This window comes from Astatotilapia calliptera, chromosome 13 (genome assembly GCF_964374335.1).
Source record: "Astatotilapia calliptera chromosome 13, fAstCal68.1, whole genome shotgun sequence".
Classification (NCBI taxonomy): domain Eukaryota; kingdom Metazoa; phylum Chordata; class Actinopteri; order Cichliformes; family Cichlidae; genus Astatotilapia; species Astatotilapia calliptera.
Window position 1 is genome coordinate 1,973,838 of NC_137434.1, and position 19,305 is coordinate 1,993,142.

Consider the following 19,305-nt stretch of genomic DNA (forward strand, 5'->3'; position numbering starts at 1 on the left):
CTACGTCCCTACCCTCACCTATGGCCATGAGCTGTGGGTAGTGACCGAAAGAACGAGATCGCGGATACAAGCGGCAGAAATGAGCTTCCTCCGAAGGGTGGCTGGCCTCTCCCTTAGAGATAGGGTGAGAAGTTCGGCCATCCGGGAGGGGCTCAGAGTAGAGCAGCTGCTGCTCCACATCGAAAGGAGCCAGCTGAGGTGGTTCGGGCATCTGACAAGGATGCCCCCTGGGCGCCTCCTGGGTGAGGTGTTCCAGGCATGTCCCACCGGGAGGAGGCCCCGGGGCAGACCCAGGACACACTGGAGAGATTATATCTCTTGGCTGGCCTGGGAACGCCTTGGTATTCCCCCGGATAAGCTGGAGGAGGTGGCTGGGGAGAGGGAGGTCTGGGCCTCTTTGCTTAGGCTGCTGCCCCCGCGACCCGGCCCCGGACAAAGCGGATGAAGCTGGATGGATGGATGGACATATGCAGCCAAATTGGTCGCACTCTAGAGCCCTGCATATAGATAGTCTTCTCACAAAACCCTACTTTTGTATTTATTTTTATATTTTGGTGCCAAAAGCAAATATTACTCGTGATTCAAGGAGTTATTTACACCTGGGTCTGTCTAATGGATATGGTATGTTAAAAGGTCCTGTTCACACCATGTAGTGCTTTCCAAAATCAGTACTTGGTTTTTGTTAACTGTTACTGTGTGTACACAATGTGTCACTGTAATCCTGGAACACTGAGCTAGTACATTGGATTTAATTGTTCTGCTGGTCAGTTTATTCCCAAATTTGGCTGCAACTGCAAATTTAGGCCATTAAGGCCAAATGTGTTGGAAGGACATTTTGAAGTGACTGTGGTTCTGTGGCCTGTCTCCCCCCCACCCTGGACCCCCACCAATTCGCATACAGTCAGAACAGGAGCACAGAGGATGCAGTCTCCATCGTGCTGCACTCTGTCCTCTCACACCTGGACAACAACAACACCCACGCCAGAATGCTGTTTATAGACTTCAGTTCAGCATTCAATACAATCCTCCCTTCACAACTCATCAGGAAGCTAACAGACCTGGGCATCAGTTCCCACATGTGTAAATGCTTACTGGACTTCCTGACCAACCGGCCCCAACGTGTCCAGCTGGATAACCACTGCTCATCTACCATCACAATGAACACTGGTGTACCACAAGGCTGTGTGATGAGCCCTTTCCTCTACTCCCTCTTCACCCATGACTGCAGACCTGCCGATGGTTCCAACGCAATCATTAAGTTTGTAGATGACACCATGGTGATTAGCCTCATCAATGACAACGATGAGGCCGCCTACAGGGAGGAGATGGATCGGCTGTGGAGCGTGTGAGCAGCTTCAAGTTCCTGGGTGTCTACATCTCCGAGGATCCCAACTGCTTCAAGCTGGAGGACTCTGAGAAAGAACCACCTGTCCTCAGACATCCTGGTGAAGTTCTACCGCTGCACCATCAAGAGCACTGTACACCGTGTACATTGTAACATACCCATAATAGACCCATATTTTTGTATCTGCTAATATATATTTTGTAATATATCTATATTATTGCTAAAGCACTTTCTGGATAGATGCAAACTGCATTTCGTTGCCTTGTACTGGTGACATGTGCAATGACAATAAAGTTGAATTCTATTCTAAGTGTTCTGTGTGTAATTTCTGCTGATAAGTTTTGTAGTAGTAGGACAGGACAAAGCAGGACAAAGCTGCTGCTACTGGCAGGTGTGCTGCTCTGCAGCACTTTTCCTTTGATGCCGTAACAATTATCTGTAAAAGAATTTTGATGATGCATGCATGCATGTATGGATGATACCTATTTGTGTGAATGTTATTCTGGATTTCATTGGAAAATCCAGGCCGCATAAGGCCGCTTGATTTTGTCCCTGTGTTTCTCTCCGTTTTTGTGTTTGTTTGTTTGTTTGTTTGTTTGTTTGTTTTTAAACCCAGGACTCCCAAAAAGCAGCCAGTTCAGTTTATACTAAGATACAGCAGTGCAGAATTTTGTTTACATTACATATTGTTTATGTAACCCACTTGGTTTAATGGTAGACTATTAAATTGTCGACGCATGCCACACACTGTGTTTAGGATGTAGGTTTTCTTTATTTACAGTGATGCAGTTTACTCTTTCAGTCTGCCACGTCCGCCAGCTCCACCGTTGTCTCCAACTCCACACACCTCCAGGTGCCGGTACACTAGTGAAATAGGGGAGGCATGATTAGGCAGTGAACACCATCTGTTTTAACCAACCTCCCCTGGCAACTACCGACAGAACCCACTGCACTCCTTCCCTGCAGCCGAGCCACAGACCACACTCCGCTATAGTCTACTAAACTATTATTTTCTTTTAAATCCCCAAATGCAGCAGTGGTATATAGAAATTTAAGGATCAATGTAAACCACCAATAACATTTGAAATGGCTCATTTCAAACATGAACTTTAAACAACACTTTGAGTTTAGCACTCTGAAACATAAAACCGTAAACCCAAATAGGCCGATTGCTATCTGCTACTGCCACAGACTACTAAGAGCTGTTGCTACAGCTCCATTCTTTGTACCCATGTGCAATTTTAGGAATGCACCAAGCTCTCTATAGGTTCTCATGTGTGGCAAGAGATACTTTCCTGACAGCTCAATATTAAATTAATAACTGAGTAATATTTATTTGTATAGCACGTTTTATCAATAAAAAATTTAAATCCCAGCACTATCTGAAGCAACACTGAATACCACTGTGCACCCTGAATATAACAAAGTTTGTCAACATCTCACTACACATAGTCATCACCTCAATGCACTTATTTTTGTAGTTCAGTTTACCAAAAAGACAACGCACAATAAACAAAGTTGAGAAGATTCCTGTTTGGTTTTAGTTATTTTTATTTTTATAAAGATACTTCAACAATACGGTTGTCATGAAGTTTTTGTTTTACACACAGCTATCGTGAAGTGAAAAAGAGTGTAGGCCGAGTTGCGAATGGGACCACCAAAGTCATGGTTCTATTTTGATGCTGCTTAACTGTTGTTTTGTTTCAGATATGATTATATATAGACCCAACTCTTTCCTTTGACTATGCTCATAACTGCCTTTCCTTTCTTCCCCTATGCTTCTGATCTCAGTGGGCAACAGTGACCTTCCATCTTCCCCACCATGTGCTGAAGCTCGTGGCTAGTGCCATTGTCAGCGAGCTGAAGAAGATAAACCAGAACGTAGCTGCCTTGTCTGTGGCCTCATCCATCATGGACAGGCTCTCCTACCTCTTGTCAAGCGCCAGACCTGAGCTTGGGGTGGGCCCTGGGCGCTCTGTAGATAGGTGAGAGTAAGCTTTTTGTCACATTGTGCATATTCAGGTCATTTGCACTTGAATCAGAATAAATTTTTTAGGTATAATGCAAGTATGTTTTTGATTGAGCTTTTTAAACACAATAAAGAGTTTGTGGAGTAGTGTGTAGAGACGGTACCTTGCTCAGGGGTACTGCAGGGTTGCAAATGGTGGATTTGAACCCCTGACTTTCTGATCATGGGGCGAGTGCTCTACCTACTGAGCTATCCCTGCTCTATCTTTCAACTTAACCACTTAACTTAACCCTCTGAGACTTAAACATATGACAAAGTTTTCACACATACACTGCGTTCCAAATTACTATGCAAATTGTGTTTAAGTCTCATTAAAATTAAATAAGTTGTTTTTCAATTAAACCCATGGATGGAATAGTGTGTCAGGGCTCTTTGGATCACTGAAATCAATCTCGGACAACTAGGATCATTAGTTTGCCAGCTGAGCCCAACTAAAGGAAAAACTACTAAAGAAGGATGTTCCACATTATTAAGCAGATCAGCATTTTCAAGCAATATAGCAAGGAAAAAGGATCTCTGCTGCTGCTGAAAAGCCTGAAATAGTTGAATGCCTTGGACACGTAATGAAAACCTTACATATTTCACGAAAGCATGATCACCATAATGTTAAGAGATTTGTGGCTGAATCAGAGCACACATGGGTTCATGCAGATAAAGGTACAATGATGAAGGTTTCTGCCAGACAAATACATCAGGGGGGGCAGCTGCTAGAAGGCCATTACAAAGCAGCAAACAGATATTTGAAGCTGCTGCCGCCTCTGGAGCCCTGCGAACATCAAAGTGTAGGATCCTCCAGAGACTTGCAGTTGTGCATAAACCTTCTATTTGGCCAACCCTAACCAATGCTCACAAGCAGAAACGGCTGCAGTGGGGCCCAGAATTACTTGAAGACTAATTTTCAAACAGTCCTGTTCAATGATGAGTGCAGTGGAACCCTAGATGGTCCAGATGGATGCAGTGGATGATGCTTGGTGGATGGCCACCATGTCCCAACAAGGCTGCAACGTCAGCAAGGACGTGGTGAAGTCATGTTTTGGGTCAGAATCACGGGGAGAGAGCTGGTTGGCCCCTTTAAGGTCCCTGAAGGTGTGAAAATGACCTCTGCAAAGTATGTAGAGTTTCTGACTGACCACTTTCTTCCATGGTAGAAAGAGATGAGCTGTGCCTTCCGCAACAAAACCATCTTCATGCAAGACAATGCACCATCTCAAGTTACAAGGAATACCTCTGCATCATTGGCTGCTATCAGCCTAAAAGGAGAGAAACTCATGGTATGGCCCCCATTCTTCCCTGACCTTAATCCTATTGAGAACCTTTGAGGCATCCTCAAGCAAAAAACTATGAGGGTGAGAGGCAGTTCACATCCAAACAGCAGCTCTGGGAGGCTATTCTGACATCCTGCGACGACATTCAAATAGAAACTTTCCAAAAACTCACAAGTTCCATGGATGCAAGAATTGTAAAACTGCTATCAAATAAGGGGTCCTATTTTAATATGTAACTTGACCTGTTAAGATGTTTTTGTTTGAAATAGCTTTTGATTTCAGTAAAATTGATTTACTAATGCTGCCAATTCAACAAATGACCATTTTCAATTCTCTACAACCTATAAAATGTTTTGAAACTGTGTGCGTAATAACTTGGAACAGTGCATTTTAAGTTTTTTATTTTTGAAAAACGTACTGTTTTCATTGGGAGTTTTGTTCAGTAACATTTGAATTATACTCTTAACCCTCCGGCTATCCTGGGCCCTTCTTGTGCCACTTTCATGTTTTAAATGCATGCCATTTCCACTGTGTTCAGTGGAATATAACCAAATTTGCCAAAGGATAGTTTTTTTCTGTCAATTTTAATATTTCAGTGTGAATTTCTTAAATCAGCCTAAAATGGCTGAGCAGCAAAAATCCCCACACCTCAAACCCTGGGGACCGTTTTCGGCCCATTGACTTCCATTATAAACGCTATTTTTCACTGCAGAATTATTACCGTTAACATCTGGGTGACGGCTTAGGTTTCGTTTTTGTTTTGTAGAAGAGGCCTTAGAGTTGTAATTTTTTTTATTTGTCCACCAGGTGGCGCCCTTGCTCCACATTTGACCCCTGCTGGAAAACAGCGGGCTGCTTAGAGAGACCTGCGGGAAATGAAGCCTCATTTCCGGCGTGCAGCAGCGGCTTCGCCCGCTGATCGGGCGGGACCATTTTCGGCCCTTAGGACCGTGAGAGGGTGCTTTTTTTTTTTTTTAGTCAACAGGAAATGACGTATTTGTTGTCACGTGGTATCGGGCGTGTGTGCTGGAAAAAGGGGTCCCCGGTGATCGTGCCCCGGTAATCGTCGCGACTTACCCCGGCAAGATGCTCCTAGAGGAGGAGCATTTGCCGCCTGGAGACCATTTTCTGGTCCTGAAAAAAAAAAAAAAGGCGATCGAAATGAATGTTGGTGCCAATCTTTAGTCCATCTAAAGGCCTAATTATAATAACAATTGAATATTACCTCAAATGTTTTTTTTGGGAAAATATTCAAGTTTTATGTTTTTTGGGGCAAAAAAAGCAGTGCGCTCATGTGACGAAACCGGGATATAAAGGGTTAAAATCCGCGAAATGTAATTAAAACTTGACATGAATATTTCAAGGAGAAGTAGGTCTAAAAGATTGGCTAATTTAAAGTGGAATAAAATATTAATATATAAATTTTTTATAGCACTTTTTTGGGCGTGGTCGATTAGGACCGATAGTGTGTGCATTTTATGAAATGCACTCCTGCAAAAAAAATAAAAGTGGATCGAAATGAATTTTGGTGCCAATCTTTGGACCATCCAAAGGCCTAATTATAATAACAAACAAATATTACTTCAAATGTTTTTTTTGGAAAATATTTAGTTTTTTTGTTTTTTGGGGCTAAAAAAACGGTGCGCTCATGTAATTAAACTGCGATTAAAAGGGTTAAAACCCCCGAATATGGCATTTTTTGGGGCGTGGCCGAAAACGGTCCCCAGGGTATTAGGTGTGATTTTTTTTTTTAAAGGATCGCCAGAGGGTTAATGGTTGATGACTCAAACATTATGCTGACTGTCATTTGAATCGCCAATTTCAGAAAATCAAAGAAAAATATAATTTGCTTAATAATTTGGAATGCGGTGTAGTGTAAACTACAACAACGATGTAGTCAAAACAGCATACCAGGTGTAATTTCAAGAATGCCTTGTATTATTCTAAAAGGTCTTGTTCTCTGCAGATCCCTGATGTACAGCGAGGCCAACAGGAGGGAAACATTCACATCGTGGCCACATGCTGGGTACAGGTGGGCTCAGCCTGATCCAATGGCACAAGCAGGGTTTTACCACCAGGTGGGTTCTGTGAGAATTCTAAACTGCCTTTACATCTGTCAGCTCTGACGAGCAATGTTATATGCACACATGTGGTTCACATGAATCACAATATTTGCAAGCACTCAAAGGGAAGATTTGCATGGTTAGTGGAAAATGTTGACATTCTACTTGACTGCAAGATTATGAAGTTAAAGGAACACACATGGTATCATCCAACCGTATAACCATGTTAATTTGCTTTGTAATGCAAACTAGCTAAAGCTATGACAACTTTAAGTGCACCATTTGATAGGTTTGTAGCTCGAACCTATTCGCTGGAACGTTGAGGACAATATAATTACACAGCAAAGCAAGACACGGGTAGGCAAAGTTCTTCATGTTTCTCGTGCACGGGAGAGACCGGACAGGCGCCGTTCCTTCGCTTGACCCCAGTTGCTCTCGTCCGTTCTCCCGTAACACTGCCCTTTTATTGAGGTTACATGAATATGCATAGGTTCATTAACATATGACGTCTACATACAAAGAGTACCTTGCCTGTGTGTGTGTGTGTGTGTGTGTGTGTGTGTGTGTGTGTGTGTGTGTGGTGTGATTTGTGTGAGGTCAAGATGTGACCCTGTGAAGACTCCCCAAAGCTGGTGCCAGGCGTCTAGCAGATCTATCTAAACAAAAGGCTCTTATACTTAAAGAGATATACGTGTGTTTGCTATACCATATATCAACAAAGAGAAGATAGGACCTCTCTGATGTTCCTAGACTGCGGGTGTGCATTCTAGTGTGGAATACACACCAAGCCTTTGCAGCCTGCTAAAGATCACAGTCTTATCACTACACAATTGATTATACACCTCTAAGCATATATGGTTAAATATTTCTAAGCATAAATGACAATCAACAATACAAAACCTAACACCATTTTTATCTGTAGTGATTTCATGTTTGTTTGTTTTTTTATTAGTGCTGTCAATAGATTAAAAAAAATTAACTAACTAATCTCACAATTTTCTGTTATTAATTGCGATTAATCTCAATTACTTTATTAATAGCCTGGCTCCAATTACATTTTTTTATTCTTTATATTTTAAGTAATTATCGTTGTTCACCGAAGTCCAGTGGTCTCCGGTGAGAGCGACATTCCTTACTTGCACAAGCTTGCTGGACTGCTGAGCCCTCTGGTCCCCATACAAAGTGTGCAGTCTCGACACAATGGTTCCTCTCGAGGGCAGATTGTAACACTCATCTCCTGATGCAGCACGAATGACTTCTCTCAGTCCATCATCTTCTACTATGCTAACTGGTCGGCAGTTTTTAGCTATCCAAACAACCAAGGAATTGGTTACCTTTTCTCTCACATTTTTTGTTATTCGTCCACAAGCACCATACTCCTGAAGCGTAGACTGGCGAGGTCCCGTAGAGGTGGATTCAGTTGGGTGTTTTGCTCTCAGGTGATACGCCAGTGATGAACTGCTTCTGTGGTACTTGAATTCAGCGTTGCAAATTGTGCATCTTACTCTCGTTTTGTCCAACAAGCCATCAGGCAACTTCTTAAAGAGAAACTTTCCACCCAAAAGTCCGCCCTCGTCCATGCTTGCGTGTGTTAGCTAGTGTTAGCTAGATAGTAGCATGGTGTCACTTCTTCTTCTTCTTCTAATCATTTCTGTCAGGCCAAACGCCAGCATAGCACACTGTTGCCCCCTCCTCCAGAGGTGCTCATGAATTTAAAGGTCTTAGATTACAGGAAATTAATAAAAAAACAAAATCAGCGTTAAATTTTTTTAATGCATTAAACATTTCGCGTTGATCTTAACAATTAACGCGATAATTTTGACAGCACTATTTTTTATATATATTTATTTTTTACAACATGTGCTGTACAAACACTACATTCTTTACAATAAAAATCAGCAGGGAAAGTAGGCGGTCAGTGAAATTAACCCCCTCCCTACTGTGTTCCTGCAGCCTGCCTCATCAGGGGATGACAGAGCCATGTGTTTCACCTGCAGCGTGTGCCTGGTCTGTTGGGAACCAACAGACGAACCTTGGTGAGTGGATTATTAAATAAACACACATGCATCTTACTCACAACATAATAATTGTATTATAATGGCAAGCGTTTCTTTATTACTCCCCAGGTCTGAACATGAGCGGCATTCTCCCAATTGTCCATTTGTGAAGGGAGAGCACACACAGAACGTCCCGCTGTCGGTGACACTGGCAACAACACCCGCACAGTTTCCAAACAGTCCTGATCGTTCAGACAAGATTGCTTGCTATGGTTTTGGCAGCTGCCCACAGTTCCTGGCTGCTGCCACCAAGAGGGGCAAGATTTGCATCTGGGATGTCTCCAAAATGATGAAGGTCAGAGTACCAACCAATCCTTGCCTGGCTGACTCTTTACCTGCACAATGGAATGCATGCACAACACAGCACTTTATAGTGCCCTACCAGGTCTTAGAACAAAAAGCAATGCAACAGTGATATCACAAATCCATCGACCTACTTTATTGGTAAAAGGCATGATGCCAGCAAGGGCACTCAAAAATGTCTGGTTAAAGCAGCTGATTAAAGTAACTGATCCTTGTTACCAACCCAAAGCACGTCTTTTAAGTTATAATTTCCCAGATACACATGGTGCATAGAAACAGTTGAGCAGCTTTGTTTTACTTTGTTACCATATCAGATTTGTAAAGAAGTCACACTATAACTAAGTCTATGTACGAGCCTCAGCAGGACACTAATACACTTCCTGAGGCTCTTTTCAACATGTTACATGATTTGATTGCTTACTTGCTTAGCTTGGAGCATAAGCAGACAAAAGTTGAGTGAGTAGGGCAGTCTTGTTTATGTTGTTGACTATGACTCCAGGTAAAAAGTGTGTACCTGTGTGTTCAACAGGTGCACTTGAAGTTTGACATCAACCCATATGACCCAGCCATTCTGAGACAGTTGATCCTGTCTAGTGGTGAGCAGGGCCAGCATGCACTAACTGAGTCTCGGAGACCAACTTTGGCATGGTTAGAAGAGTCATCCTCCTGCTCCGATTTACCCAAACTCGAGGGAGACAGGTAAAACACATTCACATTTTAATTCATTTAAACTTGAAAGATAATTTTATAGGAATATTGTGTTTGAAATTATTAATAAGGATACAATGTTTTAGAGTTGACCAGCCCTTTCAGACTCATGGATTTTATAGTATTTCCAGTACAGAGAATGTTCCTGATACAAATTGAGAAGAAAATGTTCTTTGTTGCAGCATGTTTCTCCTGACAAACTCCAGCATACATTTCTATTTTGTATTCAACAGTTTATTTATTAAATTAATTATCTATAAAAACCCTATACAAAATGTATATTCAAAAATTAACTGGTTGAGTGTGGGGGGAGCATGTATAGCCAGTATCAGAAACTAATTTGAGCGTATAATGGCATCTGCTTCTTGGGATTTTTGTGGTGAACATAGGTTTGAACTGATTGGTTTGTTCTGCTTTAAGTAGATGATAATGACTTGTCTGTGACATAAAATGTGACAGTTTAGCAAGAGGTAATGCTTTTCTGTTATGTGAGGAAAAAAGGTGAAAGTGTTTTAAAAGGGGAAAAAAAGAGAAAAAAAAAGAATAAAGAAAACCAAAAAAATACAATAAACAATGTAAAAATAAAAGTAAAAAGAAAGAGGGATTTAACTTAGTATTTGTAAGTTTTTACAGTCAGGGTTCTTAGTTTTTGTTTTATGATATTAGTCTTGATTTTTCTCACTTGTTGTTTTCCAGTGATGACCAGTTGGAGGACTCAGACAGTGATGAGCATTCCCGGTCAGAGTCAGTAACAGGTACAAGCATTTGTAACTTCCTTTTTTTTTCTTCCTTTTTTTTTTGTAAAAGTTCAAAGAAACTATTGACATTGTTGTAGTTTCATTTAGATATTTCTTTTTATTTTGACTTTGACTTAACATTGATACTAATATTACTTTGTTTCAAATATTTCATGTGTCTAGCATCTGGTATTTAAAGTTTTATATTCTTTTTGTTGTTTAATGATTGTCAGCAAGCATCTTCTAGGTACATTTTTTGGCAGTAGGAGCCTATTACATTCTGCAAATTGCTGGGAAACCAAGTGAAAGTACATATTTCAGGGCAAAAAATTGTCACGGAGTTCAGTGTTTCTCTTTTTTAATAAATAGAATGAATAAATAGAATGTTTTAATAGTCTGAAATCATAACAATCATGAGATACTATGAGTGCACTAAGTTCCCTGTAGGGTTGGGTGACTGGACAAATATATCGACGATAGGCTGAGCCCATCGGCCATCGTTTTTACAAGGGCGATTTACTTATTCATTTGCCCATGAGTGAGTTTGCTAATAATGATGGAGCAGTCAACAGGAAAAAATAATAGGGCTGTTTTAACAGCACCCTCTTTCATCTGTGCGCAAATGCGCCCTCCTCAGAGTGCACCGAAATGCTCGTTGATGGAGCTGCAGTGGTGATAGCCCAGCATACTCAGCGGTGGACACGTACATGCTGTGCAAGTTTGTGGTGTTTCAGTACTTTGCTCGCACTATATGTCTGCACAAGTGGCACACTGCTGTGGTTACATCCTTAGGTTTAACTCTTTCATCCCAAATTGGCAACTTTATATATATATTTTTTTTTAGGGCTGTCAGCGTTAACGCGCCATCATCACGACTAACACAATTATCAGTTAACCCATCTGTTGTGCAAACTGAGTCAAAATCCCTGAAATGTCTCTGTCAACGCATTTCGGGCAGTTTGTCCAAAGTTTATTCATTCTGTGCTCTAGATGGGTTGACCGCGTTAAAAATTTGAATCGCGTTAATCATGACGACCGCGTTAACGCTGACAGCCCTAATTTTTGGGGGAAATTAGTTCGTCCATGTTTGGACTTCTGTATTGTTAACACACAAATCAGTCCGTGCATGATTACATTGCTCCGCCCATCAAAAAGTCTGCGAATATTTTGCCCATCGTCGATTATTGGACTGACAATTGTTGGTTGGAAGATTTTTACAACCCTATTTCCCAGCCTCATTTAAATAATGTTGTTTGAATTACTGATTTTGTTATAGTTTGGCGAAGACTAACTTGGACCATTTTTTCCCCCCTTCTCTTTCAGGCCAGCCGTCCCAGTGGGAGAGCATGGATGTGAGCCTAGGAGTGACGGCACTGAGTGTGCTCCAACAGCCTGAGAAGCTTCAATGGGAGGTAGTAGCCAGTGTGTTGGAGGATACTGTTAAGGACCTCGAGGAGCTTGGTGCCAACCCCTCATTAAACCAAACTAAGATTCATAACCAGGCCAAAACAAAGGACAAGGCCCCTGACCACCACAACATTCCCTTTCCTTGCTTGTTGGCTGGAGGCCTGCTCAGCTATCGCTCAGCATCCAGTGTTCCCATGGTTCGACCTACAACCACAACCACAGCTACAACACGCAGGACCGCAGATGGTCCACTTAGGACTCATGGGACCGAGCCCTTTCACCCTGGACCTCTACAGGAACAGGGTCCTATGGAGATAGAGACTTGTAATCCTCAAACTGCAGCACAAGAGCAGGGTTTCTCTAATTTAGCAGGTTCCCAACCTGCTAGCCCCTCTTCTCTTCCAGCTGTACGCAGGACTATACCTGTGCTTCTGCTGTACAGTATCAGAGAAGTAGATGACAAGTCCTCAGGACAAGTCTTTGCTCAGATGAATAACCTAATGAGCAAGGGGCTCCATGAGGAGGGCTTCACTGTGCCACAAATCATTGAGATGGAGTTTGACACCCACGAGCAGCTTCTTCTTCAGGACCCCCCCATCACTTATATTCAGCAGTTTGCTGATGCTGCCAATCTGGCAGGGTTGGATGGGCATATGGAAAAATGGAGCACACTGGCTGCAGCAACAGCCTCCAGTCCGCCTCGACCTGGAGCACTGGTACAGTGCTTGAGGCTGCCCAAACAGCTCGAGGAGGAGAATCTCTATGTGGACTCGATAACACCCTGCTGGGATGGTGTGCACCTGCTGGTTGCCCTGCAGCCCTGTGGCTCTGAGTCTCTGAGTGCTACAAACCAAGTAGAAGCTCTTAATAATCTCAACCGCCTGCACTCTGCACTCTGCAGCCAACGAAAAGCAGACCCCTTACATCCAGTTGCAAATGGGGTGGAAGGCCACCACCCAGGTGGATCGCCACCACAGACACCGCTCATCCTTCCCCCAGGAGACCAGCAGCAGCAAAGGTCCCCAAGTGATGAGAGTGGAGGTGGATATCTTGCACTATACAAGCTCAACTATTCCACCCGTATTGTCACCTTGGATGAGGAACCTATCAAAGTACAGCAGATCTGGGACTCTCGGGATGCCATTACCTCCCTTATTTTGCTTCCTCCTGATGTGCTTGACAGCAGGGAAGATGACAGTGAAGAGGCTCCTGAGGAGGCTCTCCCAACAACTCCAAAAAATAGCTCTTCTGGGCTTGGAACAGGTCCGTCAGGCTCTGCTGAATCTGGAACTGGGACTGTGTGTGGAGCAGCTACCAACAGCAGCAATACTACTGTTACCAGTCCCTCCACCTCTGCCTCCACCCACAAAGACTCCAAGCGGCTGGAGGTGACAGGCCTGGGCCACCTGGTGGTAACCACACGGGCTGGGTTTATTATGATACTGGACCTGTCCACACTAGAGGTCCTAGCTAAGGTGGAGCCACCTAAAAAGGAGGGGTCAGCAGAGGAGACGGACCCATTTGTCTCAGTTACCTATTGCTCTGGGACAGATCGCCTTTGTGCCTGCACCAAAGGTAGGTTTTTCCCTTCTTTTTGTTTCTGCATATTTCCCTGCTGACAGTATTGCTGCTGATGGAATAAATAAACAGACTTTATCTTTTTATGAAAGTTTTTCTTTCATGTGTGCAAATTTTCTTAGACTTATATCATCATATTATGTATTTTATGTTATAACTCATTAAGTCTAGTGTAAAAGTAGTGCCCTTTTGTTCACAAAGTTTATGGGTGTTCTGTATAAAACAATTAAGGGTCGGATTTATGTTAGATTCTTATTAGTAATCTCAACATAAAATCTGGGCCATGTGTATGTCAGTACTTTGGAAATTCCTTACTCATCCATCCATCCATCCATCCATCCATCCACTTTCTTCCACTTTATCTGGGGCCGGGTCGCGGGGGCAGCAGCCTAAGCAGAGAAGCCCAGACCTCCCTCTCCCCAGGCACCTCCTGTAGCTTATCCACTCAGCTCGTGGCCATAGGTGAGGGTAGGGATGTAGATTGACCAGTAAATTGAGAGCTTCGCTTTTATGCTCAGCTCCCTCTTCACCACGACGGACCGGTGCAGCGTCTGCATCACTGCGGCCGCATCACTGCGGCCGCAGCACCAATCCGTCTGTCGATCTCCGGCTCCCTTCTCCAATCACTCGCGAACAAGACCCCGAGATACTTGAACTCCTCCCCTTGGGGCAGGAACTCATCCCTGACCCGGAGTGGGCACTCCACCCTTTTTTGGCTGAGAACCATGGCCTCAGATTTGGGGGTGCTGATCCTCATTCCCGCTGCTTCACACTCGGCTGCGAACTATTCCAGTGCAAGCTGGAGGCCCCCACCCGATGAAGCCAACAGAACCACATCATCTGCGAGAAGCAGAGATGAGATTCTGAGGCCACCAAAGTGAATGCCCTCCGCCACTTGGCTGCGCCTAGAAATCTTGTCCATAAAAATTATGAACAGAATCAGTGACAAAGGGCAGCCCGGGCGGAGCCCATCACCCACCGGGAACGAGTCCGACTTATTGCTGACATTGCGAACCAAGCTCTTGCAACGGTTGTATAGGGATCGGATGGCCCGTAGCAATGGGCCAGACACCCCATACTCCCGTAGCACCTCCCACAGGACACCCTGAGGGACACGGTCGAATGCCTTCTCAAAGTCCACAAAACACCCCCCAAGTATCCTAGGGAGTATAAAGAGCTGGTCCAGTGTCCCGCGACCAGGACGAAAACCGCATTGTTCCTCCTGTATCTGAGGTTCAACTAGCGGACGAACTCTCCTTTCCAGCACCCTGGCATAGACTTTCCCAGGGAGGCTGAGGAGTGTGATCCCCCTGTAGTTGGAACACACCCTCCGGTCCCCCTTCTTAAAAATGGGGACCACCATCCAGTCCAGGGTTATTGCCCCTGATCTCCACGCAACATTGTAGAGGCATGTCAACCAGGACAGCCCTATAACGTCCAGAGCCTTCAGGAACTCGGGGCGGACCTCATCCACACCAGGGGCTCTGCCACCAAGGACTTGTTTAACTGCCTTAGTGACCTCGCCCCCAGAAATTGGTGGGTCACCCCCCTCATCCACAGACTCTGCTTCCTCCTCGGAAGACATGTCAATGGGACTAAGGAGGTCCTTGAAGTATTCCTTCCACCGCCTGACAATTTTCTCAGTCGATGTCAGCAGCGCTCCACCAGCACTATACACAGTGCAGTGCACTTTTTCCATGGCCTCTCCAAACTCCTCCCACACCCGAGTTTTTGCTTCAGCCACTGCCCGAGCCGCATTCCGCTTTGCCTGTCAATAACTGTCTGCTGCCTCCGGAGTCCCACAGGCTAACCAAGCCCGATAGGACTTCTTCAGCCTGGTGGCTCGCTTCACCTCTGGTGTCCACCATTTGGTTCGGGGGTTACCACTATGACAGGCACCAACCACCGTGCGGCCGCAGCTCAATGCAGCAGCTTCGGCAATGGAGATGCTGAACATGGTCCATTTGGACTCAATGTCCCCAGTCTCCCTCGGAATGCTGTTGAAGCTCTGCCGGAGGTATGTGTTGAAGATCTCACGGACTGGGGACTGCTAGACGTTCCCAGCACACCCTCACTACGCGTTTAGGTGCCCCGGGTCTGTCCAGCGTCCTCCCCTGCCACCTGATCCAACTCAACACCAGGTGGTGATCAGCTGACAGCTCAGCCCCTCTCTTTACCTGAGTGTCCAGAACATATGGTCGCAGGTATGGTGATACAATTACAAAAATCAATCATCGATCTGCAGCCTAGAGCGTCCTGGTGCCATGTGCACTTATGGACACTCTTATGTTTGAACAAGGTGTATGTTATCGCCAAATTGTGATTTGCACAGAAGTCCAATAACAAAGCACCGCTCGGGTTCAGATCAGGGAGGCCGTTCCTCCTAATCGCCCCTCCAGGTCTCGCTGTCGTTACCCACGTGAGCATCAAAGTCTCCCAGCAGGACAACAGAGTCTCCAGGTTGAGCACCTTCCAGCATCCCACCCAGGGACTCTAAGAAGGCTGGGTACTCTGAACTGCCACTCGCAGATGACAGTCAGGACCCGTTCCCTGACCCTAAAGTGAAGAAAGAAGAAACCCCCTCATCCACCAGGAAGAACCCCAACATCCTTACTCGGTTTCTCTTGTTTTATTTTAAGTAGTTGAATTATTTTATGAAATAATTGGACTGTGATTTTTGAAAAATATAACATAAATTTTTTTTAATGTTTTATTCTCTACATGATGCAGTATTATTTCTTGAATGAAAGGACATTTTGCATAACTAGTGAAACAACACTGTGTTCATAACAATGATGGAAGATGTCATCGAGTGACTCATTGGTTTGTTTAAAAGCTGTTGACTAGAAAGATTCCAGCATTTGTTTATTTTCTTTTTCTTGTGTAATATATACGGTGGGACTAATGAACCAGCAAACACAGATTTAGGTTGAAATCCAGCTCTTTGCGTGAAAACCTTTGTCTTCAGTGAATACACATGAAGAAGTTAAACAGTGTAATGGAATGCTATACTGCAAAAGTCTTAAGCCACGTATGATTTCGTTATATTCTACAAGGAAAATGGGACATTGGTGCAGTGATTTATTGAAACAAAAATAAAAAAGAATTCTCAAGAGCTTAAAAGTCAGTATTTGTATGTTGTAGTATGGTTGTCTTTTATTCTTTAGGCACGCCTTCTTGTCATTTCTTTAAGTAGTCTTCAGGGTTCTTGAAGTACTTTCCAAAGCTCTTCTTTGGATGTTGGCTTGATTTTGTTCTGTTGTCTATGTAGATGATCCCACACTATTTGAGGTCTAGGATCTGTAGGTAGGCCAATCCATGGTGTTCCATTCTGTGTTGAATGTAGGTATGTGTGGTGGGGCGTGGTCTGTGGTGCCGCATGGACGCACCTGCACGGCATCTGCAAATCACACCCGCGGTGTTAAATCACGGGGAAGCAGGGTTGAGAGGGTTGTTATGGTGGTGTAACAAAGAGGCAGTTATACTGTCAGCTCATCTTGATTTATTTTCCTATCTCTTAAATACATGATTTTTAGATACTGTTGATCTGTTGTAGGTAATTCCCTTTCATTGAACTTACTCAGTGCAGCAAATATAATATGAGATGTCATGTCCCTCTGTGTCCTGGCTGAAGATGCCTATTCATATCTTTAAGACAGATTGCTCGATTGACTCACAGGTAATCTTCATCCAACTCCAAAGGCAAGGAGAAACCTGTCAATGTACCTGCAGCGAGCTAGACTAACCACAAGGAGTATGTTAATGAATTAGCTGAGAATGAGCCAGAACCATGCAAAGGTGCTGTTTCCCCTCATGTTCTTGCTCCCTGAGAGATGCAAGTTATGATTATTTCTTCATGATGTAGCTCCTTATCCCTTATCCCCCCGTAGTCATTACAGTTGTGCACATAGACCTTGTTCTTGAAAATATATATAAGTACACTGTCTTCCAAATTATTTTGCTAATGATATTTTTCTCTGATTTTCTGAAATAGTCAATTCAAATGACAGTCAGCATAATTTGAGTCATCAACCATTAGTGTAATTCAAATGTTACTGAACAAACCTCCCAATGAGAACGGTATGTTTTTCAAAAATAAAAAACTTAAAATGCACTGTTCCATATTATTAAGCACACAGTTTCAAAACACTTTAAAGATTGTAGAGAATTGAAAATGGTCATTTGTTGAATCTGCAGCATTAGGAGTTCATATTTAGAGAAATCAAGTTTTTTTTTAATCAAAAACATCTTAACAGGGCAAGTTACATATTAACATAGGAACCCTTATTTGATAGCAGTTTCACAGTTCTTGCATCCATGAAACTTGTGAGTTTTTGGAGAGTTTCTATTTGAATGTCGTCGCAGGATGTCAGAATAGCCTCCCAGAGCTGCTGTTTGGATGTGAACTGCCTCTCACCCTCATAGTTTTTTGCTTGAGAATGCCTCAAAGGTTCTCAATAGGATTGCGGTTAGAGGAGGATGGGGGCCACACCATGAGTTTCTCTCCTTTTAGGCTGATAGCAGTCAATGATGCAGAGGTATTCCTTGCAGCATGAGATGGTGCATTGTCTTCCATGAGGATGATTTTGTTGCGGAAAGCACGGTTCTTCTTTTTCTACCATGGAAGAAAGTGGTCAGTCAGAAACTCTACATACTTTGCAGAGGTCATTTTCACACCTTCAGGGACCCTAAAGGGCCAACCAGCTCTCTCCTCGTGATTCCGACCCAAAACATGACTTCACCACATCCTTGCTGATGTTGCAGCCTTGTTGGGACATGGTGGCTGTCCACCAACCATCCACGACTCCATTCATCTGGACCACCCAGGGTTGCACTGCACCCATCAGTGAACAAGACTGTTTGAAAACTAGTCTTCATGTAGTTCTGGGCCCCACTGCAGCCATTTCTGCTTGTGAGCATTGGTTAGGGTTGACCAAATAGAAGATTTATGCACAACTCACAAGTCTCTGGAGGATCCTACACCTTGACTTTTGCGGGGCTCCAGAGGCGGCAGCAGCTTCAAAAATATCTGTTTGCTGCTTTGTAATGGCCTTTTAGCAGCTGCTCTCTTAATCTGATGTATTTGCCTGGCAGAAACCTTCCTCATTGTACCTTTATCTGCATGAACCCATGTGTGCTCTGATTCAGCCACAAATCTCCTAACATCATAGTGATTACGCTTATGTTTTTGTGAAATATCTAACGTTACATGAACATTAACGTGTCCAAGGCATTCAACTATTTCACTTTTTTAGCAGCAGAGAGATCCTTTTTCTTTCCCATATTGCTTGAAAATGCTGGTCTGCTTAATAATGTGGAACATCCTTCTTTAGTAGTTTTTCCTTTAACTGGGCTCACCTGGCAAACTAATGATCATAGGTGTCCGAGATTGATTTCAGTGATCCATAATGACCTGAGACACCATTCCTTCCATGAGTTTAATTGAAAAACAACTTATTTAATCTTTATGCCACTTAAACACATTTTGCATAATAATAACAAAGGATGAAGCAAGCTGTTTTATCTGTTTACCCTTGAAGGTCCATCCTTTAAGATCTACTTGCTGATTGGCTGCCCCTTGGAAATAGAAGGTTGAGTTGCTGGTGGTTTAGGGTTATGTGCTCACAACCAGAGGCGTTTGTCTGAGAGCAGAAGAAGGTCTTATGTGGCCTTTCATAATGTTATGAAAAAGTTGAAGCATTACCAGGACAAAAATTAGACCATTTTGTTTCCTTTTCATATTATTTAAGACAATTTTCAAATTGCTAAATGACAGTTAGAATTTTCTTAGAAGTTCTTTGAATTGTTTTGTC

General features: G+C 43.4%; 1 protein-coding gene across 4 annotated transcripts in view; it reads left to right on the forward strand.

Moving 5' to 3' along the window:
• birc6 (baculoviral IAP repeat containing 6) overlaps positions 1-19,305 on the forward strand; it is a 132,706-nt gene that overhangs the window by 22,626 nt on the left and 90,775 nt on the right. For all 4 annotated transcript variants that reach the window (XM_026190469.2, XM_080288211.1, XM_026190473.2 and 1 more), the window contains exons 4-10: positions 3,137-3,330; positions 6,606-6,717; positions 8,656-8,738; positions 8,829-9,054; positions 9,592-9,761; positions 10,467-10,525; positions 11,831-13,489. In XM_026190469.2, the coding sequence (XP_026046254.1) occupies positions 3,137-3,330; positions 6,606-6,717; positions 8,656-8,738; positions 8,829-9,054; positions 9,592-9,761; positions 10,467-10,525; positions 11,831-13,489 (2,503 nt within the window). The remainder of the gene's footprint in view (positions 1-3,136; positions 3,331-6,605; positions 6,718-8,655; positions 8,739-8,828; positions 9,055-9,591; positions 9,762-10,466; positions 10,526-11,830; positions 13,490-19,305) is intronic.